The sequence below is a fragment of the Lissotriton helveticus genome, chromosome 3_2 (genome assembly GCF_964261635.1).
Source record: "Lissotriton helveticus chromosome 3_2, aLisHel1.1, whole genome shotgun sequence".
NCBI classification, from domain to species: Eukaryota; Metazoa; Chordata; class Amphibia; order Caudata; family Salamandridae; genus Lissotriton; species Lissotriton helveticus.
The window spans coordinates 262,651,943-262,679,317 of record NC_136062.1 but is presented as its reverse complement, the minus strand read 5'-3'; the positions used below and the strand labels follow the sequence as shown (position 1 = coordinate 262,679,317).

General features: G+C 46.7%; 1 protein-coding gene across 2 annotated transcripts in view; it reads right to left on the bottom strand.

Moving 5' to 3' along the window:
* LOC144826290 (tetratricopeptide repeat protein 24-like) overlaps positions 1 to 27,375 on the bottom strand; it is a 520,525-nt gene that overhangs the window by 150,092 nt on the left and 343,058 nt on the right. Inside the window, exon 9 of one of the 2 annotated variants that reach the window (XM_078684636.1) lies at positions 27,064 to 27,135. The exons of the other annotated variant lie outside the window; for it this stretch is intronic. Within the exon in view, the coding sequence (XP_078540762.1) occupies positions 27,064 to 27,135 (72 nt within the window). The remainder of the gene's footprint in view (positions 1 to 27,063; positions 27,136 to 27,375) is intronic. 2 annotated transcript variants of the gene reach the window in all.

Here is a 27,375-nt window from a genome sequence, read left to right as displayed (position 1 = left end):
TTAAGTGTCTATACAGGTGTGTTAATTTTACCTTGATAAGTTATAATATGAACACCACTGCATTACACATATGAAAAAAATTGATTGTAACAGTAATGTAAAAATACACGAGGCTAAAGCAAATGGTAATGCACGATTCATAGTACAACAAGTGAATAAGAAGCTTACCTTAGATCCTGGTGACAGCAGAGTTGATTAGCATTGTGTTAAGTAGTATCAGCAAAGGAAGCACCTGGACAATGTGGTGCAAGACGGAAACGGAAGTTAAAACGGAAAAAAGGTCAGTTTCTACCGCATTTCCTTCAATTCCGCTAACTCAAGGTTGGAGGTGTCCCCGCCACAGTTTCCTTGATGGATAGGCACATCATGATGTGTGGCTCAATGGTTAGAGCAGCAGACCCTGATGCAGAGGTCTAGCCCGGGACCAGGGTTCAATTCCCCGCCTCAGCGGGTCTTGGGCTCAAAAAAATTCCACGGACCTGATAATTCTTGCCTCGGTGCCTATTCCAATCATGGAGCCCCACTCTGCAACTCTGGGCAGTAGCTTGCTTAATCTCCACAACGGCCCCCACAATGCTAAGGATGCCTGGCCTCCACCTTGGCGGTGCCCAGGAGTGGACACCTCACAGGGAAAGCCAGGATGGGTTCCACAGCGGTATTCGTACAAGCGCCTTGAGACCCTTGCGGGTGAGTAGTGCGCTATACAAGTATCAATTTACATTTACATGATTGGTCCGGTGGTAATCTTAGCTGGACTAATTCCGGCAGCCACTTTTGCTTATGATGCCGTCAAAATGGGAGGAAAATTCTGTTTGCAACAACGGCACTCGGAAGTAGGAAGCTAATCCCTCCCATTTTCTCAATGAAACCAAACAAACCAGCTGTATGGATTGCAACTAACCAAAATGATTCTGAAGGGTTCCAAGTTCAGCTTCCGCACGTTGCTCCATAAGTGTTTGTTTCTAGGTTTATGTCTGGCTCATGGTGTGGAAGTTGAGGAATGTTTTTGTCCAAGTGAAGCAGATCAAGGCATATCACTCCTGCCTCTCAAGTGGGCATCACAACATGATGATAACAGGAGGCAGATCTGTCAGACAGTCAGAGATCCATTACAGAGGTACCCAGCACAATATCTTTATATAGGGTGTGTAAGACTCCTATCTCCTAAACACACTGCGAGGTGCAGCACAAGATCCCCTCTCACACCGGTGCCTCCCACAGAGAAGACAGAGATGTGCATAAGTGATAGAGAGATGCAGGAAGGGTGTGACAGCCAAAGCTACCCTAGTTACAATTGTAGCATTGCCCCCAATCGAGGCTGCCACGGACCAGTGCATAAAGGTGGAACAGGGTCTGGAGAAGGTGATGTACTTTCTCTCAGTCTACAGACACCCGAATAAGCTCAGGCACAGGATTTTTTCATAACCTTAGAAAACATGCAAGCAACACCTGTCTACTCGTTGGAGCTCAGAAAAACATCCACTCCCCAGTGAGGAGTAGGGTCCCTGTTAGAAAAAATGTAAACATCACCCATATCATTGCTGGAGCACAGATACACATACATTGTTGTACAGAAACCTATCAACCCTAAACATTTCTCCACACTAGGTACCAAGCTGAGTCCTGTAGTAGTGGGTAGTGTGACTTGCATGGTTGCTGGTTAAAAAGCAGAAATTCCTCACTGTTCTATTATAGATCTGGAATTTGTGGAGTACAGCAAATCTCCAAGGACCCACTGTTCTACCAATAAAAACAGACAGTAACTCTCACTTGTGAGTGGGCCTATTGTTACTGGTAGGAACAGGCCAACTCTGTGACACCAATATACAGTCACTATGGTCTTCACATGATCACAATTGTGGGTACGGTGTTTATCAGGTGAAGCAGGGGAACATTGACTGGTTAGATCTTTGCCATTTGCCCAAAGTTATGGAGTTTTCTGTTACAGAAAAATGAATAACTGTTTTTTAGGTCTCGCTGGTGTTAGCAGCGCGTAGCGCTGCTCCAGCGAAAGACCTATTGTTGTGGGTTTCCTGGGAATGGCTGAGCGGGGGTGGTTACGCTCATTTCTTTGGCGATTTCATCTCTAGCACGCGCTTCAGCCTGCGTGCTAGCATCACGTGTTGAGACATTCCCGTGCGCTGCAGCTCTGGTGTAGAGAACGCGCCTAATGACTTATGTGTTTGTTTAGATATCTTTTCTAGCACGCGCTTGAGCTGGCGCATTAGCATCACGAGGTCATTCTCGGGCGCTGCAGCTCTAGTTTAGTGAACGCGCCTAATGACTTGCGTTTTTGTTTATATTTCATTCCTAGCACGCGCTTCAGCTGGCGTGTTAGCATAACGTTTTGAGACTCTGCCGGGCGCTGCAGCTGTGGTGTAGAGAACGCGTCTAATGCCATGTGTCTTTAGTTTGTTGTTTGGGGCAAGCGTCAAGCGGCACGCGCACAGGAAAGTGAAAATCAATTGAATAGCGTCACATGTAAAAGAAAAACACATATTGGACCCACAAAGAAGACCAATGCTGCATAAGAAAATAAGTATTAGTATAATAAACAGCGGCACGCCTCACATGTAAAAACACATATTGGACCCACAAAGAAGAGCAATGCTTCATAAGAAAAGAAGTATTTATATAATAAACAGCGGCACGTGCACAGGAAAGTGGACAGCAATTGAATTGCCTGAAATGTAAAAATACATATAGGACCCACAAAGAAGACCAATGCGTCATACGAAAATAAGTATTTCTATCATAAACAGTCATCTATATCATAAACAATCATAGATTTCATTCCTAGCACGCACTTCAGCTGGCGCGTTAGCATTGAATTGCCTGATATGTAAAAATACATATTGTACCCACAAAGAAGACCAATGCGTCATACTAAAATAAGTATTTCTATCATAAACAGTCATTTATATCATAAAGTCATAGATTTCATTCCTAGCACGCGTTCAGCTGGCGCGTTAGCATCACGTGTTGAGACTCTGACGGGCGCTGCAGCTGTGGTGTAGAGAACGCGCCTAATGCCGTGTGTCTTTAGTTTGTTGTTTGGGGCAAGCGTCAAGCAGCACGCGTACAGGAAAGTGAACATCAATTGAATAGCGTCACATGTAAAAGAAAAACACATATTGGACCCACAAAGAAGAGCAATGTATTTGTATAATAAACAGCGGCACGCCTCACATGTAAAAACACATATTGGACCCACAAAGAAGAGCAATGCTTCATAAGAAAATAAGTATTTATATAATAAACAGCGGCACGCACACAGAAAACCACACTGCAATTGAATTAGTGTTAACATCGCGCACAGGGAAGTAAACTGCGATTTAATTACATCAAATGTAAAAACACGTATTGGACCCACAAAGAAGACTAAAGCTTCATGAGTAGAGTACCGTGCACCCCATTAGCCAAGTTGCAGAGATGCCACGTGTCATCAAAAGGTGCCGGCAGGAGTACATGTATCTACCTACTTCCAATACTAAGCAGCCCGTCTGTCGTGTCACTTGGCGAATGTGTACGAGGGATAGAGTTGGCAAATCAGGGTCGGTGAGCTAGGCAGACAAAGGAAATTTAGGGGAAAGCATGTCTTTTGGCTGCCACGCGGTAATTAGTTCATCATCGGCATTTGTGAAGGGCTGCTTAATAACCGTGTGAGAACCCAGGCGCCATTTAAAGAAAATAAGGGAAATACAGGGAAACATTTACTGTTTGGAAGGTTTTGCTTCCCCCACAACGCTCACTTGGCATGTCGTCATGTCTTATTTTGTCCAGTACTGAGAAGTGAGCAGTGTGAGTACTTGCACGCTGATGTGCCTGCTGCCACTGCAGTCTAGAAAATTAAGAGCCCGAATCGGGTCCGTTTCGCGGCCCCGTTTCAAAACATTGCTGGTGCGCGGACCCGGTGAGACCTGGCCTACTTAAAGCCTTGATTACCAAGCAGGAGAATCTTCCTACGTTTAGGAAGGCTTTAGCGGTCTGATTGCCTAACAGATGTGCGCAGATGATGCTGCTTCTTGACTCTCTTTCAAGGCGGCTTTGGTGTAATAGCTCGGATGGCGAATGCACCTACACCAGAGATGCGTTGATTTTCATTTGTTCGCTAACTAATGCACGTTTAATCCTCTTATGTCGATAGCAACAGTACCATTTGTTTGGGGGAGGGGGTCAGTACAAGTTAGCGCGTCGCTACTAAGCCACAGGAGGAGGTACGCAGTCGCTGCCCAATGGTTGTTTTTGTGCCATTAGCTGCAGGGAGGGTTTGCCCCCAGATCCACGAGGACTTCCCGCAGTTCGCTTGAGTCGGGTACAATCTATAAATTAGAATATGGCACTTACTGTTGGCTGTTGTGAGGCACTGAAGAAGACTGTTCGGAAACCGGCACATACTCTGTCGCAGGTGCATTACGCCGCTGAGCTATGGGCGAGCGTGCAGTGTTTGCTAGAGGTGGCTGTGCTGTCTGTTTTTCAGTGCTTAATATCATATAGATAGATCATGAACCAGGAGGCCAGTTAGAGGCTTGTGTGCACCTTCGTGTTCCACAGGAGAGGGTGGGTGTAGGCTAGCCTTGAGTAATCAGTAGCGCTAGGCATGAAATAAAATGAAATGAAAGCAAATTTATAACGCGCAGACTCAGCCCGTCGGGCATCAAGGCGCCTAACCAAAAATATTTCTATGTCCCAAGAGTTGAATTACTGGTAGGCTTTCTTGAAACACCAAGTTTTTAGAGCCTTTTTAAAAAGAGGCAGAGAGGATAGGGACTTAAGTTCCAATGGAAGTACATTCCAAAGACGCGGGGCAACTATGGAAAAGGCTCTTCCTCCCCATCTGGACTTCTTAGTCCGAGGGATCACCAACAGATTATGTTGTGATGAACGTAGGCTACTGCTAGGGTTATAGCCAGAAAGAAGAAATCCCAGCCCATCAGATGTTCCAGCTTTCAGAGCCCTGTGCACCAGACAAATGATTTTAAAGGAGATACGATGCTCTATAGGAAGCCAGTGGAGGCTCTTTCTGGCTAGTATCGCAGAGGAGGAGCGGGGAATGTCTAATACAAATCTTGCGGCCGCGTTCTGTACTGTTTGGAGGTGCTGGATCAGTCCCTTATTGATCTCTGCATATAGTGAGTTGCAGTAATCCAATCTTGACCCGACCAGCGCAACTACTGTCTGTTTCCTAGCTTGGAGAGAAAGGTAGTGCACTATTCGTCGGAGAATTTTAATAATTCCCCAGCAAGTAGCCACCGTTCTGTTGACCTGAAGGGTCATTGCCAGCGAGGTGTCAAAGATAACCCCTAAATTTCTGGCTGAATGAGAGGGGATGTTCCCAGGGAAGGCGGCCACCATTCATTCGACCATACATCCTGGTCCCTTCCAAAGATCAGCACCTCGGTCTTATCGGCATTCAGCCTCAAGGAGTTTAGTATCATCCAGTCAGAGACTGATTGCATGCAACTCCTGAAGCTGGACGCAGAGGTGCTGACCGGTTGGGCCAGTGACACCATGATCTGAGTGTCGTCTGCGTATATGACACTACTTCCATACCATGTGCTTTTACTAGTCTCGCTAGTGGGGCCACATAAATGTTAAATAGGGTGGGGCTTAGAGCCGACCCCTGTGGTACCCCACATTGCAATGATGTAGCAGGGGAGAGGTATTCTCCAAGCTTGACCCTCTGTTCTCTAAGATCTAAGAAGGAGGACCGAAGGCTCAGAGCGGGCCCCTCCACTCCTGTCTCCCTCAAACGAGATGTTAGAATTGAGGGAGATAGGGTGTCAAATGCTGCGGTCAGGTCGAGTAAAACCAGCAGCGTTGTCTGTCCCTGATCCACCTTCATTCTGATGTTATTTGTCACCATGGTAAGTGCAGACTCCGTACTATGTAGCTTCCTAAACCCATGCTGGGTCTGATCTAAGAACCCAGTAGAGTCAAGGAAAGCAGACACGTGTGAATTCAGGTGGATCTCAAGCATTTTGGCGGGGGCAGGAAGTAGAGATATGGGTTTGGAATTTTTTAAGATGGTGGGGTCTAAAGAGGGTTTCTTCAGTACTGGCTTAACAATCGCTTTCTTCCAGGCTGACGGAAAAACCCCATGCAACAGGGCACTATTCATTACCTCCAACAATGGGGGATGTAGTGTGTCCCTACACTCCTTCATTACTCTAAGAGGACAGGGGTCCAGAGGGGAGGAAGATTTGATCCTATTTAGCAGAGAGTTGAGGTTGTCAAGTGTGATCAGCGGAAAGTTAGATAAAGTCTTGGTAGGATCTTTATGCCAGGCTTCTGAATTGGTAAGAGCCTGAATAGTGTTATACCCTAGGAATTGTTTCTGCGTTTCCAAATGAGAAGCAATTTCATCGATTTTAGTGTAGAAAAAGGTTGAGATCTTGTCGCAGAGCTCCTGTGATCCAGTGACTGGGTCTGGAACTTGTAATGAACAGAGGGAGTCCACTACTTTGAACAGCTCCTTTGATGAAGTGAGGGAGGTAGTAAGGTCGGAGAAGTATTGTTGCTTTGTCTTAATGACCGTGGACTTATATTCCCCTAATAGTCGTTTGTGAATCTCTCTATCCATAGTGTCCCAAGATTTCCTCCATTTTCTCTCCTGTCTCCTGCACCCCTGTCTCATCAACCTCAGAGGCTCAGTGAACCAGGGGGCAGAGGGCCTACGCCTCGCTGAATATCGGCGTGTGACTGGAGCTAGGGTATCTATAGCCCCAGCGATGGAGTTGGCAAGATTTTGTGCTGCCTTTTCTGGGTCTGATGGCATGGGGACCGAACTAATGAGAGGGGCCAGAGAGTCATTGGTAATGTTTTTATAGTTCCTTTTGCCCTCTCCTTGAGTCTGACCTTTCATGGATGAATCTAAACGAGGAAGGGTCAGTACTAAAGGAACTGCCAGATGGTCTGACCAGACCAGCGGTTCTGGAGTGCCAGTCATAACCCTGGGGTCGTTGGAGAAAACTCCGTCAAATGTGTGGCCTGCCCCGTGAGTTGGGCCTTTTACTAATTGGGAAAAGCCACAGGCTTCAAGGGGATCGACCAAGGAGGAGGTATCTTTAGAGGTGGGGTCATCTAAGTGGAAATTTAAGTCACCTAGAATAGTGAAGTGGGGATGGCCAACATATGGCTCCATGATTCTAAACAGGTCACTGCTGAATTTGGATCTGGGGCCTGGAGGCCTATACACAAGAAGGCCAACAAAGGAAGATGAAGGAGATGAAGAGATAAAGAAATGTAGGGCCTGGAAGGGGTCGGATGGTGCCGACAGGGCATTAATGCGGCAGATAAGATGCGACTGATAGAGAATAGCTAATCCTCCTCCCCTTCGCTTAACTCTGTCAAATCTGTGTAGTGCATAACCCTCTGGAATAGCCATTAGGAGGTCGTGTCCTGAGGTCTCTGAGGCCCAAGTTTCCGTGACAAAGACCCAGGCAGGCCTTCTAGCCAACACAAAATCATGAAAGGCTACATTGTTTTTTATTATAGAGCGAGCATTGATAAGGTATCCTTTCTCCGAGCAAATATTTTTAGGTGAGGAGTGTAAATTAATAGGTGAATGGTTAATCGTGGGGAATGTGTCAGGGCTCCGGGTACGTATATTATGTGGGGCTATGAGCAGTAGTTCCTCAGGGGTACACCTATGGTGGCACAGGGAGTCAATCGGTTTCCAAGCCAGCATTTCCTCCATGGTATAGGAGTGTGATACCTGAGGTAAAGAGTCAGGGAACCCGGTATGCAGCCCGTCCTGTAGCCCGGACGGGCGCAGACGGGCTGAACTCTGGCATAACTCCGTCGCGGACGGGCGCAGACGGGCTGAACTCTGGCATAACTCCGTCGCTAATACGGCGCGACCGCTGAACGCGTCCGCTGTGCGGAGCCATGGCCGTATGCTTTTATGTTGTTGACTCACCCAAGATGGCCGCCGCTAGCCCTCCGCCCGAGTCCCCGGTATCTCAGCCCTAATATCGGCCGGACACTCTGTGCGGAGACAGCGCTGACTTTAGTGAGTGCCAAATGTATATTTAAAAACTACCAATTAAAAGATGCCTTCACCATAAACTCGATGAAGCAACAAACGACACCCTAGATCGGCGCGCTAGTGCTGGGGGGGAGAGGACACATGGGGCAAGTGCTAACGAGTAAAAGAATTCAATGAGGACAGTGAAGATACCGCCCGGCTCAAGCCTCAGGCGTTTACAGCTACAATCTCGCGAGTAGGGCGCTCAGCCTGCTTTTATGTTGTTGACTTACCCAAGATGGCCGCCGCTAGCCCTCAGCCCGAGTCCCCGGTATCTCAGCCCTAATATCGGCCGGACACTCTGTGGGGAGACAGCGCTGACTTTAGTGAGTGCCAAATGTATATTTAAAAACTACCAATTAAAAGATGCCTTCACCATAAACTTGATGAAGCAACAAACGACACCCTAGATCGGCGCGCTAGTGCTGGGGGGGAGAGGACACATGGGGCAAGTGCTAACGAGTAAAAGAATTCAATGAGGACAGTGAAGATACCGCCCGGCTCAAGCCTCAGGCGTTTACAGCTACAATCTCGCGAGTAGGGCGCTCAGCCTGCTTTTATGTTGTTGACTTACCCAAGATGGCCGCCGCTAGCCCTCAGCCCGAGTCCCCGGTATCTCAGCCCTAATATCGGCCGGACACTCTGTGGGGAGACAGCGCTGACTTTAGTGAGTGCCAAATGTATATTTAAAAACTACCAATTAAAAGATGCCTTCACCATAAACTCGATGAAGCAACAAACGACACCCTAGATCGGCGCGCTAGTGCTGGGGGGGAGAGGACACATGGGGCAAGTGCTAACGAGTAAAAGAATTCAATGAGGACAGTGAAGATACCGCCCGGCTCAAGCCTCAGGCGTTTACAGCTACAATCAGGCATGCTGGGACGAGTAGGCCGCCACTTGTGACACAAGTGCAACTACAAGTCCCAGCATGCTTACAACTGCTAACTGAGATACAGGACCCTTGCTCCCTAACACCATTTAGTGGGCGCCTGGATGTCTAGGCTTCCTCGCGCTAGACCGTGCACCTGCCTTAGCAGTGCGAGTGAGGGCGACTACCTTAAACGGAGGTGACACACACGGTGCCAACACCCATAACAAGGTTTCCAAGACCGCGCACCACATTATCCAAGTTACGGAGATGCCACGTGATATTAAAAGGTGCCGACAGGAGTACATGTATCTACCTATTCTCAGGACTAAACAGCCCATCTGTCCTGTCACTTGTAAAGCCCTACAAATGTTAGCGGTTTCTGCGCAATATAATCTGTCTCCAAATATACTTGGCCTTCATATACAATTTATATGCCAATGCTGTTTACTTTGCTCTTCTCTCGTATTGCAATCTGTTTATTAGGCTTTGGCAGTTGACCTTTTCCACATTGGCGCCATGCCGCGTTCATTCATTTCTTGCTTAGTGAGTCAGTATCAGTGTTAAAAGCTTTGCTTTCAGATATTGTAGGTTTGAATGTCCGATTTATTGGTGCTGGTGTTTACTTAGGGCGTGTCTGTTAATTGGGCTTTTGCACTCGCTGGCGCCCTGCCGTGTTCATCATTAGTTTCCTGCTTTGTGAGTCAGCATTAGTGTTAAGGGCCTTGCTGAACGACTTCAGATTCCGCCTTACTGGCACCATGTCTACTTGTTTTTATTTTATTAGCATGCATTTGCAATGCAATAGGTCTCGCATTTTTTCACATTAGTGGTGAATAAAACCTCGCACCCTGATTGGTTCCTGCGTTGCCACATGACCAGTATTATGGTCTGCACAGCATGCATGGCAGTGCTGAGCCTCAGCTTTGGATCCTTCACCAGCTTGTTTGGCGTTCCATGCTTGTTTCTATAAGGTAATTATTCATAATAGTGTACAGAAACAGTGTTTGGCATTGTTATACTGGATACATCGACAATTCAGAAATGTGTTGTTTTAATGCGCTAACATTATAATGTTGTTAAAGGCAGGCACTCATTTGTAAGGGCCTCCGCTGAACGTGTGCCCCCCGGCGCGATGTCCTGTCTGTGCTATATCAGGAACACATAGGCACGGTACTTGGTCTGGCACACACACTGCTCTCGTGCGAGCAGGTGCACTTTACTCAACCCCTCGGTTGCGCCCAGTCCTTGGCGTGTGTGCTAAGTCATTCGTGGTGCTGTGAGTGCCGAGTGGCTTACTACCCCATTGTCATCATAATGCTTTCTTTAGATCGAAACTTGTTTATTGACTGGCATTTTTTGATTAATGCTACTCCCAGGTATTGTGCTGAGTTGGGAAATTCATAAAGTTGGGTCGATGCTAGATGTAGAATTTGGATTCATGTGTACGGACATATTTTTGTGTACTCCATCATCAAAGTTGAAAGACGTAGTTTGATGGCATGCTTGTGTTCCACAGTACTGAATTGCTACTCCTGGGGGATTGTGTGCATGTTTGCGTATCTGCATTTGTCTGGACGAGTGGGTGTGTCACTCAGTATGTGTGTGTGAGCGAGAGTGGTAATGCTAGTGTCGGTGTTCTAGCACAGCGTGGATTGTCCCTCTGTGGCTGCCAGCTTGATCTTAGCAGTGGCATCTCTGGACACATATAAGATTTATTGCATGTTGATGCGCACCTGAAGCATTACTGGGCCCAAAATACTGTCCTGAGGGTGGTATGATTGACATGCAGTAGACACCCATAATATGATGATTCTAACCTATGGCTTAGTTCAGTCCCTGACATTATTGAGGTAAATCATGATACATTGTGAGCCTCCTTGGACTTCCAATGCTTTCCTTGGCATAGTGCAGGCAATTACTTTTATATTCTAGTCATCATATGCACAAAGGTGCCTGTCTTTGGTGTAATGATGTCCACCTTTCTCACACTGAGAATTGTTGGCATACCCCTGGCAAAAATACACTTCATAATTGGCATATTGTGGGCATCCTTGATATTATGTTTCTCATATATGGCATAATGCTGACCATCCTTGGCATACTGTGGACATTATTGGCATTATGGAGCCCGTGCATGGTTCATTGGGATCTCTTATGCAGGAAATCGTTGGTATCATAAGATGCTAATGTTTGAAACCAATGGGGCCTTTTACAACGTAGTTTATGCTGGACATTCACTTTAAACCAGACCGTGTCCCACATTTTACAATGCCAGTTGTCATGTACAATACCAATAGCTCTAATTCTTGCAAATGCGAGACCTATTGCATTGCAAATGCTTGTTTAATCATGCTTTGACATTTGCAGGGGATTCTGAGTGACAATATATGCTGCGATTCATGCAAGCCACATCAAGATGGAATGCACCTCTATCTCTAATTTTCAGAAATATCTAGGGTTGGTATATTCCCCTGGATGCGGCCAATCCAGCACCCAAATGCTTCTGACATCCCACAGTGAATCTCCCCATCAGAAAAATCCTTATTGTCTAGTGTGTGGAACCCTGTTGATACTCATGGAAACCCACCCATGTCTGATACCGAACACTCAGAAGATCTAGGAGAACACAGATGTAGGACAAGCCTTGGGAGGCAAATGTTTCTGCGTGAGGAAGACTGAAAAAATGACCATCTTTTACGGAAAAAATTATAGAACATCTGAGAAACGCCTTGTTCATAACATTGTCCCGGACAGGCAATCCAGGGGAGGGTGGTCTGCTACCAAGCAATAGAATAGTTACAGTGTCTAATATTAAAAATACTGTAGTATCTTTCCATACAGTTAAGGGGTACTATCTGTGACCAAAAGACGGGTACCTAAAACCGACACTTTGCTTGCTGCTTCTTTGCAAATTTCCTAAGTGCACTCCACCTAATTTATTGGCTGTGAGCAGAATGTACCCGCCAAAAACCTGTTCACCTCTGGTACATGCAGGAGACACAGTGGAACAAAGCTGTGAGTCAGGCCTTGGTAAGGATATGTTTGTGTGTGATGTTTTGAGGAAAAAATGCTGCAAATCTGACAAGCATCATGTTCAGTGAGACCTCGCGGCCAGCAATGAAGGGCGAGGGAGGTCTGGCACCCAGTGATAGAAATCTTAGAGTGTATGGACAATAAAGTCATGGCTGTGGTATATTTCCATACAACAGAGTGGAGAAGCCTGTGACCAAAAGACAGGTACAATAATTCAGAATTTTATGTGTGAATTTACAAAATTCACTAATCCCTTTAACTGCCTGTTTGCACTCTGAACCTGTAGAAACCCCATGCATTTCTCGCACCCCCATGCTTTGGAGACCAAGAGAAACAGATCTAGGGTTAAGCCTGGGCAGCAATATGGTCCTGTGTGATAGAGACTGCTAACATTCACGTTTTTGGGGGAAAAGAGCTAAACATCAGGTAAACGTCACATACAGAATATTCTTCATGTTATTGAGGGCAGAGGAGGTCTGCCTTAAGCCAATAGATTCCATAGGTCATACAGAATTGGAAACTACATAGTTTTCGATCTTTATATATAGACCAGAGTTTGATATGTGATATCAATTTAACAATGCACCGTAAAACCATAAACAGTGATTTTGATACAGTTTTGTAATCTGTGTTAATATTATATAATTGATTGTGCAGATACATGCCATAGAAAACCCCACACATTCGCTTTTACTGGATTTCAAATATTCAGGAAAATATTTCCTCGGTTACCGATCTGGGGTGTATGTTTTCCCATTTGATTAATGCAACATAATATTGACAAAATTCATTAAGAAAATGAAAATATCTCCACATAATTGTTTGTGATATCTTCAGGTTAAGTTGAGATATTGATGTGGGGTTTACACCAATACCGAGTCCTGAATGTGCAGAAAGAAACACAGAACTTGTGTGCATAAAGAGACCAAAGAGGCACATGTGCTTGAACACTTAAAGCCAAATCATTAAAAAAAAAAGAAAAAAGGCTGCAGCACAGAGGTGTGCAAACACCATAGCAGTGAAAGGCTTAATTGGTGTATTAGGGCCTTTCACCAAGAGGAGATCTGTACCTCCTCCTCTCCGGTGACATCACCCACAAGAGTGACTTGTGCCCATTTTTGAAAGGCTGTCAATAGGTTAAGTGACATGACCCGAGTGAAGAAATAATAGCAGGGAAACAACATCCTAGCTCTTTAATTGTGGAAAGAATATCCCTTTCCTTTTATCATACTAAAATTAGTACTTTCTTCCAGATGTATGTATGCTTTTACCTAATGTAACCTGACGCTCCTTGATATGGAAGGGGAAAGGAGGCACCGTGCACCGTTTTAGCAAACACCATCCATAATTGCGGTGCAGTTATCCACCCACTCTCCTGGGCACTGGTGGCATTGTCTTGTTGCTTTGATAACAGCAACAACCCTCACACAAGATTCCCTTCACCATGCCCACATCTGAACCAGTGGCATGGGCAGCGAGTTATTTAGCCCAGGGGTTTAAATGTGAAGTTTGAAATATGAGATATGAAGAACAGTTTATGAAATGTATAGAGATGTATACACCTATTCTTAGCTAGGTAACTGACTAGAAGGAATGTTACCTAGATGAACTCACTGCACTCTAGGCATTCTAGGCTGGCAGAGACTGTATGGGATAAAGAGAAAACAAAACACCCTAGAAAGCAACAGCAAGAGTGATGTCTCACATATATAGGAACCGCTCGGTAACAGCGCGCTTTATAAATGATGTAAATAAATAAATAAATAAAAATAGGTGGGTGGGGTTTACAGAACTGTACAATATGTATAATACACTGGACCTCTTGCATGTGGGGGTGGTGATGGCACCACAAGTAGTAGGTGGCACCTTTGCTGGAACTGTGTAGGGCTAGTGGTCAAAGTGAACGGGCTGGTGATGGCAGCAGGTCGTTACCGCCCAAGAAAAAATGTGGGCTCTCAATCTTATTATTATTATTTTCTTGTTACAAATTAAGCATGGACTGAAGGTACTATCTCTTTATATCTCCAGTAAGCGAGGATAGGTCAAATTCACTGTACAGTGTTGGGTGCAGTACAGCTAAAGAGCAGCATAGGAGACCTACATATATTTAAGGAAAGAATATTCCAGAATGTGCTTGTTCTCGCTCCTATAAAGGTGCTACCAGTGCAAAGCTTCCAGTTCCGCCTAGCACACTTAACCCGCATTTTTATATATCTTCAAAAGATTCGGAATGAATAAATGCAAATGGCAGTGATTCAGTGAAACCTAAAAATGCTGAAAACATACCATTCCGTGCAGCTCTCTGACTAAAACACAAGACTTACTCTATGTATGTATTTATCTGTATAGTGCAAATCCAGCCGAAAAGCAGGGTGTAGGAAGGTAGATCCCTGACTATGGTTGCCCCCAACTTTTTGCCTGGTGTTTTGCTGGTTTTCTGACTTAGTTGACCTGGGGCCCTGCTATTCAGGACCCCAGGCCTACTGCTCTCTCTGTAAAATGGATTCCATGTACCTTAGGTACATATCTAATTGGATACTGAGTCACCTTATCAGTCCCTGTACAGAGTACCTTAGGTGCCCAGGGCATAGGTGTAGCCAGGGCCTACCAGGGGCTGCAGCATGTATTATGCCACCCCTGGCTGGCCATCCAAATCTGACACAACTGGCTGCACGACAGCTGGGGCAAGGTGGTGTAATCACCCTTTGCTTTAGATATAGTATTCCTATATCTCACCCTAAAATGGACAAATATATTCCTATCAGTCACTCCTATGGCAGGCCTTAACAATCCTGAAGGCAGAGTGCTTGGAATAATGTGAAATGGTGCTCTGGCATGAGCTGAGCCCGTTTGCAGCTTGCGGAACCAAGTCCTAATAGCTGTTCCATGATAACGCATACCATATACTCTTAAGTGCATTATAATCCTCGCGGTTATATGCCAACTCTGGTATCGCTTTATCAAAACATGTCGAGTAAGGTGTCATACGAATTGGAATACTAACCCCTCGCCAATTCTGGCGACGGGGTTAGCATTCCACCCTTCTAGAGGGACACGACATGTATGTAACCTGTAACCCCGGTTAAAGTCAGACATAGCCTCAGCTCCACAAGATGGATGCTGCCACCGAGACACAAGTCTGCCCTCCTGCTGCTGGGAGTCCTCCCAGCACAGGAGGCAAGGACAAAGGGTTTCCTGCCAGGGGCGGTGCCAGCACCGTCCCAGACAGGATTTTGTGTATTCTAGGTAGGCAGGGCTTTAGAGGAAGGTGACTGCAAGTGGCACCCCGGTGCTCACTGTGCATAGGCCGGCTTGAACCAGTTCCAGGGGCACTCCAGCCCCTGATCTGGGGAAAGCCCGCCAAAGGAGAGGGGTGTAACCACCCCCCTCCTAGTCCCACCCATAGGGCAGGACTTAGTCGCGTGCCAGCCCCTTTTTGCAGGATAAAGGTAGGAACTGGCCCCCTTCCAAATTAGATCATCTTTTAATCCTGAACCAACTTTCCACGAAAGGACCTCAAGACTCTTCTCAAGATTTCTCCCTTGTGACTAAGGAGTAGTCACCCTGCAGCAGCAGGCACCAACCAAGCATCGCGGTCTGCTGTAAAGTCTCTCCTCCGGATCAAGACTGCCCAGCACGACGAGAACCGGCTTCCCTGGCACCTCTGACCTCAACCTGCATCATAAGCCCAGCTGTGATCCGTGGGTGTGACGAGACCTCGAGGGACCGGCCATCTTTGAAGACTGCACGACGCTTGTCCAGCACGACCACCGAGTGACCCTCGACTGAGTGCTTTGGGGTAAGAGAAGCCCCGACCCTGAGCCGCTCCAGCACTGAAGTTCAGCCCCCCCTGCATCCACGAGATCTGCGTGGGGCCCTTCTGCTCTTTGCTGCTCACCGCGTTGTCCAGGTCACTTGCCCGTTGGCTAGTGGCCCTCTTACGACGCTCCACGACGACAAACACCGCTGGTTTGGTTGCTCCAGACTAGCCCTTGCTCCCCTCCAAAAGAGGAGCACCCTGGACCCTCCTGGTCCACTCCAGACTCCATTTTAAGTCCACCGCGTGGGCTTGCATTTGCCAAGACTTGTTGCCCCAATCCTTGGTCCAGTGACGTCGACAGCAGAGACCTTCGTGGGACAGCTCGCACCTCCATCCTGGTCGCCGACAACGCCTCCTGGTCCGAGAGACTGCAGAGCCCAGCAGCGCCCACTCACCTGGTCGAGGTGACTTCGTCCGGTGCCATCCTGGTGCCCACCTAAATCACTGGCTAGTGATTCAGAACTTGGTCCCCTCTGCTTACAGGTCTTCTTCTTCCCTGATCCAGGCTTGGATCACCACGAACTTCTTCACTGGCCGCCTGCCAGCAACTTCTTTCTTCAGGCTCCTGGATCTTCAACGAGGGTTTCCGACGCAACTTGAACCCTATGCAGCCGCAGCCCCTGGGCTAGGTAAACCAAGTACTCCGGTGCTTCAGCATAGTCCAACACTCTAAGTGTTCGGATCCACCCTTGTTTTCGACCCACCTAGTCGGGTTCACCCGAGAACAGTAACTTTGTCTTTGCTAGCCTCCATAGACTTTTTCCCGCCTTACGCGTGAGAGTTCCCACTCTGCACACGACGTCCACAGGCCTCCTGCTTCTAATCTAAGGGTTTAGTATTGTAGGCCTAGCGTTTCTAAAGTCTATGAGAATAGTTACTTACCTGCTAGTAATTCGCATTCCACTTCTTGTGTATATGGTTTTTCGTGCCCCTCGGGCATTTGTGTAAATTGTGCGATTTTCAGTAATTCTTTAAGAGTATTGTTGTGTGCTTAGCTCCCTGTCTCATAAAGAGCCAGGGTAGTCTTGTTATAAATAAATATACTTTATTTTTGATAACAACTTGTGTGGTGTCCTTTCACTTGGTGTTCAAGGGGTAATGTGATGGTAAAACAGCTGGCTTAACACGCCCTCTAGAGTCTTAGCCTTAGACTGCTCGTATCCATGCTACTAGGATAGCTGGTCTATAAGGTTGACTTACAACCAATCATCAATAAGGGTTGTTTGGACTGATACATAGTGATCACTAGAATAGTGAGCACTGCATATCAGGCCAACTTCTCACACAGGGCTCTTCAAAGCTAAAGCTCTAGTCATCATGTGTTTGGGGGTCGCTGGTTTCTAGGCGCAAGAGTGGACTGTCACTGCATCATCATGATGTAGTGTTCTTTAAAGAGATGTGGCTTTGGATCGTTAGTAAATATGAACAGGGTTTGGTAGTCCTGGCGAATCCAGTGATGGCTACATTGCTGTGTATTTTCATATACGATCTCATTTGTCTCCAGTATGGCAGTGTACTGACTGTGGGCTGTGGGCGTGCTGACACTCACCAGAGATACTGGGCCTATCAGCCAAATAAGCCAGGGTACTGGCCGTGATGGCTATGTAGCTGCTTTTGAAGATGGTGTGGGCCGCCAGCGGAAACCAGTGGAGCTCCATCAGGGTGGAGATAGGTTTGCCACCCAGCCAGTATTACACCATTACCTCAGCACCATAGGTAAATTCAGGCTTGGCTGGTGCTGATAATCAGTTTGAGGTTCTTCGCTCTGTATTTGTCTTTCTGATGATGGTGCTGCTGCTCCGGTGGTCACAAGTTATACAGAGGCATGTAGATATTTGATATATGCTCTGCTCACTCAATTGCCACTGGGAAGTGGCAGTCTCTCTGCATAGCTACCATGGTTTAGGCAGAAGCTGAAACTTGTGTTGTTGGGGTGGCCGGAATTTTGTATCCACAAAGGTGGCAACCCTAAGTGGGGATGACATGGTCACGTTTCTTCCGGCATCCGATGATGCCCCAATTAGTGACCAGAGGGGCCTCTGAGAGTCTGTGGTGCAGACCTTGGCCACCATCCAGCCACAAAAGTATTGCTATAACACCCTCCCTCCCAACAAACAGGCCATGTCTCAAAAGTTTACCAAAGCAAGGCCCTGAGCTTGACTTCCAAACAATGAATACTGTAGCGTAGTTAGGGCTGGGGAACTGTGAAGGTTCACAGCTCAACAGTCCACTTTTAACCAGCTTTACTATTTCAAAGATGATGACTTGTTACAAATAAAACAAAATCCAAGGTTTTTTTTAAAGTCTCTTTGCTACTGCAGGAGCTTTCCTTTTGTTGTTGAAGGCCAGAAACGATTCAGAAAAGGGGGTGGTGATGAACAGAGTGTCTGAATTAAGCAGACCACTCTTACCCAGTCCAAAGATCAGGGCTTGATCCATCACCGTTATTTAGCTCACTGCCCCATCCCAGCTCAGAACCTGGCTATATGCAAATTAGTCTGTCCCTGGCCCAGTGCATCATGGGAACAGGGCAGACCAAACTACCAAGCCAATTCTTCACCAGAAAGGAGACAAGCTACCGGGGACCGGTTTCTGGCATTTCAGCCTCGTCGGCCCGGCTTGCTTGAATCCTGATGGAGCAGTGAGCAAGGGACTCATGTCTGAGTATACCCTGCCACACCTGTAGTGGCCAAAAACGATTCAGAAAAGGGGGTGGTGATGAACAGAGTGTCTGAATTAAGCAGACCACTCTTACCCAGTCCAAAGATCAGGGCTTGATCCATCACCGTTATTTAGCTCACTGCCCCATCCCAGCTCAGAACCTGGCTATATGCAAATTCGTCTGTCCCTGGCCCAGTGCATCATGGGAACAGGGCAGACCAAACTACCAAGCCAATTCTTCACCAGAAAGGAGACAAGCTACCGGGGACCGGTTTCTGGCATTTCAGCCTCGTCGGCCCGGCTTGCTTGAATCCTGATGGAGCAGTGAGCAAGGGACTCATGTATGAGTATACCCTGCCACACCTGTAGTGGCCAAAAACGATTCAGAAAAGGGGGTGGTGATGAACAGAGTGTCTGAATTAAGCAGACCACTGTTACCCAGTCCAAAGATCAGGGCTTGATCCATCACCGTTATTTAGCTCACTGCCCCATCCCAGCTCAGAACCTGGCTATATGCAAATTAGTCTGTCCCTGGCCCAGTGCATCATGGGAACAGGCCAGACCAAACTACCAAGCCAATTCTTCACCAGAAAGGAGACAAGCTACCGGGGACCGGTTTCTGGCATTTCAGCCTCGTCGGCCCGGCTTGCTTGAATCCTGATGGAGCAGTGAGCAAGGGACTCATGTCTGAGTATACCCTGCCACACCTGTAGTGGCCAAAAACGATTCAGAAAAGGGGGTGGTGATGAACAGAGTGTCTGAATTAAGCAGACCACTGTTACCCAGTCCAAAGATCAGGGCTTGATCCATCACCGTTATTTAGCTCACTGCCCCATCCCAGCTCAGAACCTGGCTATATGCAAATTAGTCTGTCCCTGGCCCAGTGCATCATGGGAACAGGGCAGACCAAACTACCAAGCCAATTCTTCACCAGAAAGGAGACAAGCTACCGGGGACCGGTTTCTGGCATTTCAGCCTCGTCGGCCCGGCTTGCTTGAATCCTGATGGAGCAGTGAGCAAGGGACTCATGTCTGAGTATACCCTGCCACACCTGTAGTGGCCAAAAACGATTCAGAAAAGGGGGTGGTGATGAACAGAGTGTCTGAATTAAGCAGACCACTCTTACCCAGTCCAAAGATCAGGGCTTGATCCATCACCGTTATTTAGCTCACTGCCCCATCCCAGCTCAGAACCTGGCTATATGCAAATTCGTCTGTCCCTGGCCCAGTGCATCATGGGAACAGGGCAGACCAAACTACCAAGCCAATTCTTCACCAGAAAGGAGACAAGCTACCGGGGACCGGTTTCTGGCATTTCAGCCTCGTCGGCCCGGCTTGCTTGAATCCTGATGGAGCAGTGAGCAAGGTCCCTTGCTCATTGCACCATCAGGATTCAAGCAAGCCGGGCCGACGATGCCTGAAATGGCAGAAACCGGTCCCCGGAAGCTTGTTTCCTTCCCAGTACAAGAATTGGCTTGGTAGTTTGGTTTGCCCTGTTCCCATCATGCACTGGGACAGGAACAGACTAATTTGCATATAGCCAAGTTCTGAGCTGGGATGGTGCAGTGAGCTAAAAAACGGTGATGGATCAAGCCCTGATCTTTGGACTGGGTAAGAGTGGTCTGCTTAATTCAGGCACTCTGTTCATCACCACCCCCTTTTCTGAATAATTTTGTCCACCATAAGCGTGGAAGGGTATACTCAGATGTGACTCCCTTGCTCATTGCACCATCAGGATTCAAGCAAGCCGGGCCGACGACGCCTGAAATGGCAGAAACCGGTCCCCGGAAGCTTGTTTCCTTCCCAGTACAAGAATTGGCTTGGTAGTTTGGTTTGCCCTGTTCCCATCATGCACTGGGACAGGAACAGACTAATTTGCATATAGCCAAGTTCTGAGCTGGGATGGTGCAGTGAGCTAAAAAACGGTGATGGATCAAGCCCTGATCTTTGGACTGGGTAAGAGTGGTCTGCTTAATTCAGGCACTCTGTTCATCACCACCCCCTTTTCTGAATCGTTGAAGGCCAGAAAGCAGCTAATTTCTTATGTTCTTGATGTTGGCCCTCCTTCACCATTTACCGACCGTGAAGGCCGATGGCAAGAATTCCAAGAGTCACGCGCTCTCTGGGCAGGCGGGACTTCCGGGATCAGTATTGGAAAGATAGCATTGTGTTTTTCCTCTGCCCCACAGATGACTGGTGGGGCGGAAGTAGTCACGTCTTCGTCGGGCTGGACGTGGAGCTGCTTTGCACCGGTGACATTTTACTATGCAGCTGTACTGGATTAAAAATCAGAACATCCCTCAGTCGCATGGAAAATGAAGCACTTCTGAAATTAGTAAATTGTGTTTAGGCCAATTCAATAGGTTCCGCCATTATTCGCGAACCTTGGGGCATATTACCAATGATGAGCGATATTTATCGCTAACAATGCCTAGCAACGAATTTTTTAACGCTAAGCGTCGCCGGAAATTATCACAGAGATAACTTGCTATTAGCAAGGTTTATCTCAGAAGTGATAAAAATCCTCGCGCTAACTGCCAAATGAGAGATTATCGCTGGAAAACCAACGATAATCTCTCGAAGTTTGGCGTTAGCTTGATGATAGGGGCTCACAAACTTACCCATGATATCCACCTTCCATAGGATATCATGGCTAAGTCAGGAAAATACCAGGTGTAAAAAAAGCAGTGCTAACCGCGCTTAGCGCTGCTTTTTTATCACTAACAGGGTTAGCGAAATCCTTGATAATAGGAGAAATGTCGCTTAACAACATTTCTCCTATTATTAGAGATGCAAGGGGAAGCGTAGAGAAAAAGGGTGCTAACATGCGAATTTGCGTGTTAGCACCCTGTTGCTGATAGGGAGATAATTTTATCTCCACTTTCTTGGCTTTTAAAGCCAAAAAAGCGGAGATAAATCCCTTGATAATATGCCCCCTTGTTCTTGTATTTGTTCTCTTTCGTGACGTTTAAAAATGTAAAATCACAAACTGATAACTCGCCATAAAAATACCTCCTGTGTGGAGTTTCTGTTCTAATGCTGATCCTAAGTACCACGGAAGTGAGAAGAGTGACTGAGTAGCATCCTTTGAGGTATAGAATAAAACTTTCATATGTCTGCAATTTATTTTAATTAGGAGCCAGAACACGGTGTGACTGCTTCCTGTGGATTGAATTTTGTTTCATCTGTCAAGGAAAGATGCCTTTTCTTCGAGGCTTCGCTGCACTGGATTAAAAATCAGAACATCCCTCAGTCGCATGGAAAATGAAGCACTTCTGAAATGAGTACATTGTGCTCACTGGTCTGAGACTGTCTGGATGCTCTTCAGCTGAGGCAATAAGAATTGCCTTGCTGCTGGCAAACACGAGCTGTGATTTACAGAGCAGCGTGGAGGCAGCGATGACACTGTTTGAAATGCAGCAGGAGGCAGAGGAGAAATGGAAAAAATATAGAAAACAAAGAAGTGGGACACACAGAGGAAGATTCTCAAAGTGCTAATTCTTTGGAATGTAAGTGCTCTCTTGTCCAAAGTAAGGCACCTGGCCTTGGGTGTGGCTTAAATTTCAATGTACTGTGGAAACGTGTGCATAATGTCCGCCAGCGCAAACGACCTTTGCCCATCCCTTAGCGGCACCTTGTTCAACATCATGTATGTGTGTGGCATATTTAGATTGTGCAGATGTACAAAAGGTGTTAGCAATAAGTCTAATGAGGAAGTGCACTATTACAGTGTTTGTACAAACACAATTGCACATGAGCACTAGCACATTTGTGATTCCCCCAGAAGATGCCATAAAAGGTGCAAAAATAATTTCCAAAAGCAGGTATGATGTACACATTTCCACAGTATAGTGAAATCCAGGCCACACTCAAGTTCAGATTCCTCACTTTGTACAAAGGAAGACCTATATGGCCCCAATGAACATGAAGTGCTCAGCCTGGTCATGACCATACAATCAGGGCCTTCAGAAGACCCTTCCCAGCACGGGATCTCTCAAGTTTCTCCTGTTTTGGTTACCTTTTTAACAAACCTCTATAATCGATCACTCTACAAAGCAAGGGTGCCTAAGAGTTGGAAACATGCCAATGTGCCTCCCTTGTGCTACAGCAGTTTCAGCCAACATCTTCAACTATTGTCCAATTTCACTACTGTCTCATGTGACTTTGGTTTTTAGAGAAAACCATAAAAAAAACCCACTAATAATGTCTTGGATCCATCGCAATCCAGCTACTGTTTAGAGCACAGTACAGAGTCACTCTCCTGGCTGTCACTGATGTCATCAGGACCAGCACGGACAAGGGTAGCCCAGCAGCACTTATTCTGTTGGATCTATCCCTGACTTTTGATACAGTCTCACACACGCTCCTGGTTGAGAAACTTAACGAGGTCAGCATTCATTCCAGTGGCTCGAGGACTTTGTGACCAATAGGACACAAGCCTTTCAAGTCGAAGTCTGTTACCAATATGTGTGATCCCACAGGATCCACAGTGATGCCAGCGCTGTGGCTCCGCCAGCAAAAATTGATCACAGCTTTGAGATATTATCTTATGCTGATGACACCCAAATGGTGGTCTCAATAGCCCAAAATCTAGAAGTCATACAATTCAATTTTGTGACTGTCTTCGAACAGTAGCATCATGGATGAAACAGAGCTGTCTCCAACTTAATGGAGGAAAAACTGAGGGTCCGATTCACAAAGGTATACTTAGACCTGAAGTCTAAGTTTAGATCTGAAGTCATATTTTATACCTAAAGTCTAACTTAGACCGGAGGTTTAAGTTTAGACTTGAAGCCTAAGGGGCATATCTGTGAAAAAGACGCAGTGCAGCAAGTCACCTTGCTGCACTGCGTCACTGGGAAAGAGCAGGAATGTGCCACATTTAAGACAATATGGTGCATTCCTGTCCTTTATCATGCCCAGGCGCACAGTAGATGGCCTAGCGCGAATGCAGGCCCTCTTGCACCATGGTGCAAGGGTGCCAACGTTTCATGCAAGTTTCTTTGTATGCAGGAAGATACCCCTCCAGTATGTGCTCTGCAGAATGCAGCACACATAATAGAGGGAAAATTAACAAGCATTGGAAATGCAATAGGTCTCGCAGCATTAGAGTTAGTGCTTTTAGAATTGTTTATGGGTTTTTTTGTAAATCTTTAGCATTTTTGTTTCCTGTAGCCAATGCTAAAGAATTAAAAAAAAAAAACCATAAACATTTCTAAAAGCTCTAACTCAAATGCTCCGAGACCTATTCCACTGTGTGAGGGTGAGGGGTTGAGGGTGAGTGAGGGTGAGTGAGGGTGAGTGAGGGTGGGTGAGGGTGAGTGAGGGTGAGGGGTTGAGGGTGAGTGAGAGTGAGGGTGAGGGTGAGTGAGGGTGAGTAAGGGTGAGGGTGAGGGTGAGTGAGGGTGAGTGAGGGTGAGTGAGGGTGAGTGAGGGTGAGGGTGAGTGAGGGTGAGGGGTTGATGTTGAGGGTGAGGGGTTGAGGGTGAGTGAGGGTGAGTGAGGGGTTGAGGGTGAGTGAGGGTGAGGGTGAGTGAGGGTGAGGGGTTGAGGGTGAGTGAGGGGTTGAGGGTGAGTGAGGGTGAGGGGTTGAGGGTGAGTGAGGGTGAGGGTGAGTGAGGGTGAGGGTGAGTGAGGGTGAGTGAGGGTGATGGGTTGAGGGTGAGTGAGGGTGAGTGAGGGTGAGGGTGAGTGAGGGTGAGTGAGGGTGAGGGGTTGAGGGTGAGTGAGGGTGAGGGTGAGTGAGGGGTTGAGGGTGAGTGAGGGGTTGAGGGTGAGTGAGGGGTTGAGGGTGAGTGAGGGTGAGGGTGAGTGAGGGTGAGGGGTTGAGGGTGAGTGAGGGACCGCAAAGCTATGGGGGGCAGAAATACCACAGGAGGGGGCTATAGCATAAATACCACTGGGAGTTGATAGAGCGGGAAAACGGCCAGAGATTTGCAGGGCAGAGAGAGCACCACAGCGAGACAGCAACATTTTGAGTCTGGTTCCTGTTTACGGATGTTAATTTTCCATTTACTATTCCAATGTTCTCAACCAGCTAATACCTATTTTGAGTTGGCTTAGTAGAAAAGCAGTTGTCCGTTTTCTAACCTTATTTAAATCATGTATAGAATGAAGACTAATTCGTAGGTGCCCCTGTGTGGTCTTCTGTGTTTGTGTGTGCCGTGTCCAGTCTAAAACTCTTTTAATGTTTAAAGTATGCCATGGTATGTAAGAGGGAAGATTCATGTTAGTTTACAGGTCTCAGGCGAGCCGTTTCACCACTCCACATTAAGAATGCAAGGCTAGCTGATACTTTTAAACAGTAATTTCAGTAGCCAATAATAGATGAAATAATGCTCTCTGACAACTGCAATATGACTTTCATTCTCAGAAGTATGTACATCGTAGAAATCGTAGTGTAATGTTTTAACCGGGCTCGTTCACAAGAGACAGCTGAACAGTGAAGTTTCAACCTCTTTACGTGCTGCTTGGCTTGTGCTGAGTTACGGAATTATACACTGGGATTGTACATTGCTGATCTGCAGATTGTTAGTATCAGTTGTGAACATTTCGGACTAGAAAATAAAATTCTTGAATGTACCATTACCTAGGGAAACTGTTAATAGCCCTACCAGCCCCGATCTAAAGATGAAAACAAGACGGAGGGAAGAGAGGGGAGGGGGGAGGAGAAATGCGACACGGCGGGAAGGGGAGGGGGCGGAGCGGGTACAATAAACAAGACGGAGGGAAGAGAGGGGAGGGGGGAGGAGAAGTGCGACAGGGGAAATGCGAGACGGCGGGAAGGGGAGGGGGCGGAGCAATGAAGACTAATTCGTAGGTGCCCCTGTGTGGTCTTCTGTGTTTGTGTGTGCCGTGTCCAGTCTAAAACTCTTTTAATGTTTAAAGTATGCCATGGTATGTAAGAGGGAAGATTCATGTTAGTTTACAGGTCTCAGGCGAGCCGTTTCACCACTCCACATTAAGAATGCAAGGCTAGCTGATACTTTTAAACAGTAATTTCAGTAGCCAATAATAGATGAAATAATGCTCTCTGACAACTGCAATATGACTTTCATTCTCAGAAGTATGTACATCGTAGAAATCGTAGTGTAATGTTTTAACCGGGCTCGTTCACAAGAGACAGCTGAACAGTGAAGTTTCAACCTCTTTACGTGCTGCTTGGCTTGTGCTGAGTTACGGAATTATACACTGGGATTGTACATTGCTGATCTGCAGATTGTTAGTATCAGTTGTGAACATTTCGGACTAGAAAATAAAATTCTTGAATGTACCATTACCTAGGGAAACTGTTAATAGCCCTACCAGCCCCGATCTAAAGATGAAAACAAGACGGAGGGAAGAGAGGGGAGGGGGGAGGAGAAATGCGACACGGCGGGAAGGGGAGGGGGCGGAGCGGGTACAATAAACAAGACGGAGGGAAGAGAGGGGAGGGGGGAGGAGAAGTGCGACAGGGGAAATGCGAGACGGCGGGAAGGGGAGGGGGCGGAGCGGGTAAACAAAGACGGACGTGCACGCGCTTTTAAGCTCAATGCGCATGCGCATTGAGCTTAAAAGTCACGGGCACTGCAAGGAATCGCCACGATTCCTTGCAGTGTGGATAAAGAGTGGTTAACTCGCAATACTCTCGCCTTGCTCGATGCGCATGCGCATCGACAGGCGAGACCTAAAAATGAATAAAGTTATCTCTCCTCCTTACATTTCTACAGGCGAGGGGTATCTTTTTGGCGCATTCTCAGGTTTACATGGTTGTGTGAATCTGGGAATGCGTCTAAATCCATGAATGATGCGTGGAAACACCCATGCAGCATCCATGGAACCGCCTCCCCGGCACAGGGTAATGAAACGCAGAGATTTGTGCTGCGTTACATTACTTGAGATTTATGAAGCCACACAGGGCCACGCAAGGTGGCCTTGCGTGGCTTCATAAATCTCAATTTTCATTTGCATCGCTCTGGCACCACACTGGGTGGTGCAATAGTGATGCAAAGGGACTCATAAATATGCCCTTAAGTTTGGACTTCAGGCCCAAACTTAGACTTCGGGTCTGAACTTAGATTTCAGGTCTAAGTTTACCCTTGTGAATCGGGCCCAGAGATTCTTCACTTTGGAAGGACTAAAGAGATCTGGACAGAGGATCGGTGGCCCAAAGAATTGCCTCGAAAAAGGTGGCTAGAAATGTAGGCCTTCTGATTGATGATGCTTTGAGCATGAACAATTAGGTATTATCTATCTTTGTCTCTTCCTTCCTCATCATGCACATGCTCATTTACGATATTTGCTTGGCTGCCTTAGTATCGCAGAAAGACTCTCTCATAAGCCCTTAATGCTTCCCGCCTAGATTATGGCAACTCTCTTTTCATAGCCATTAATGAGACATTGTTGTCCTGCTTGCAAATTGTGCAAAACACTGCAGCCAAATTGATATACCATCTCCCTTGGCATACACCAGCCGGCCCATCATTGAAGGACCTTCACTAGTTGTCTATGAGAAAGCGATGCATTTTCAAATTACTCTACCATACCCACAGAACCCTACATGGCAAAGGCCCCCGTACCTCCGTACTAAAGTTAGTTTCTATAAACCCAGCAGAAGGCTCAAATTCCCCATTCTGGCTTTGGCGACCCCCTGCCCTTTTCACGTTACCAGGATTGGGCGGCAGTCCTTCTCCCATCTTGTTCCTCTCCATTGGAATCAATTGCCTCTTTCCATTGGCACCTGCAAAAACATTACCAAGGTTAGGAAAGCACTGAAAACTTAGTTATTCTAATGACTCAGTTCTGTTTCTTATCTGGGATTCCATCAGATATGATCCGTGTTGGAATACTGCATTAGGAGTGAGTAGTCGTACTCTATAAAACTACTATATAATATATAACCAGGGCACTGGAATTATATGATTGTGTAGTCTCGTTGATATTCGTATAATTAGGGATTGGCTGTATTTGCCACATAATT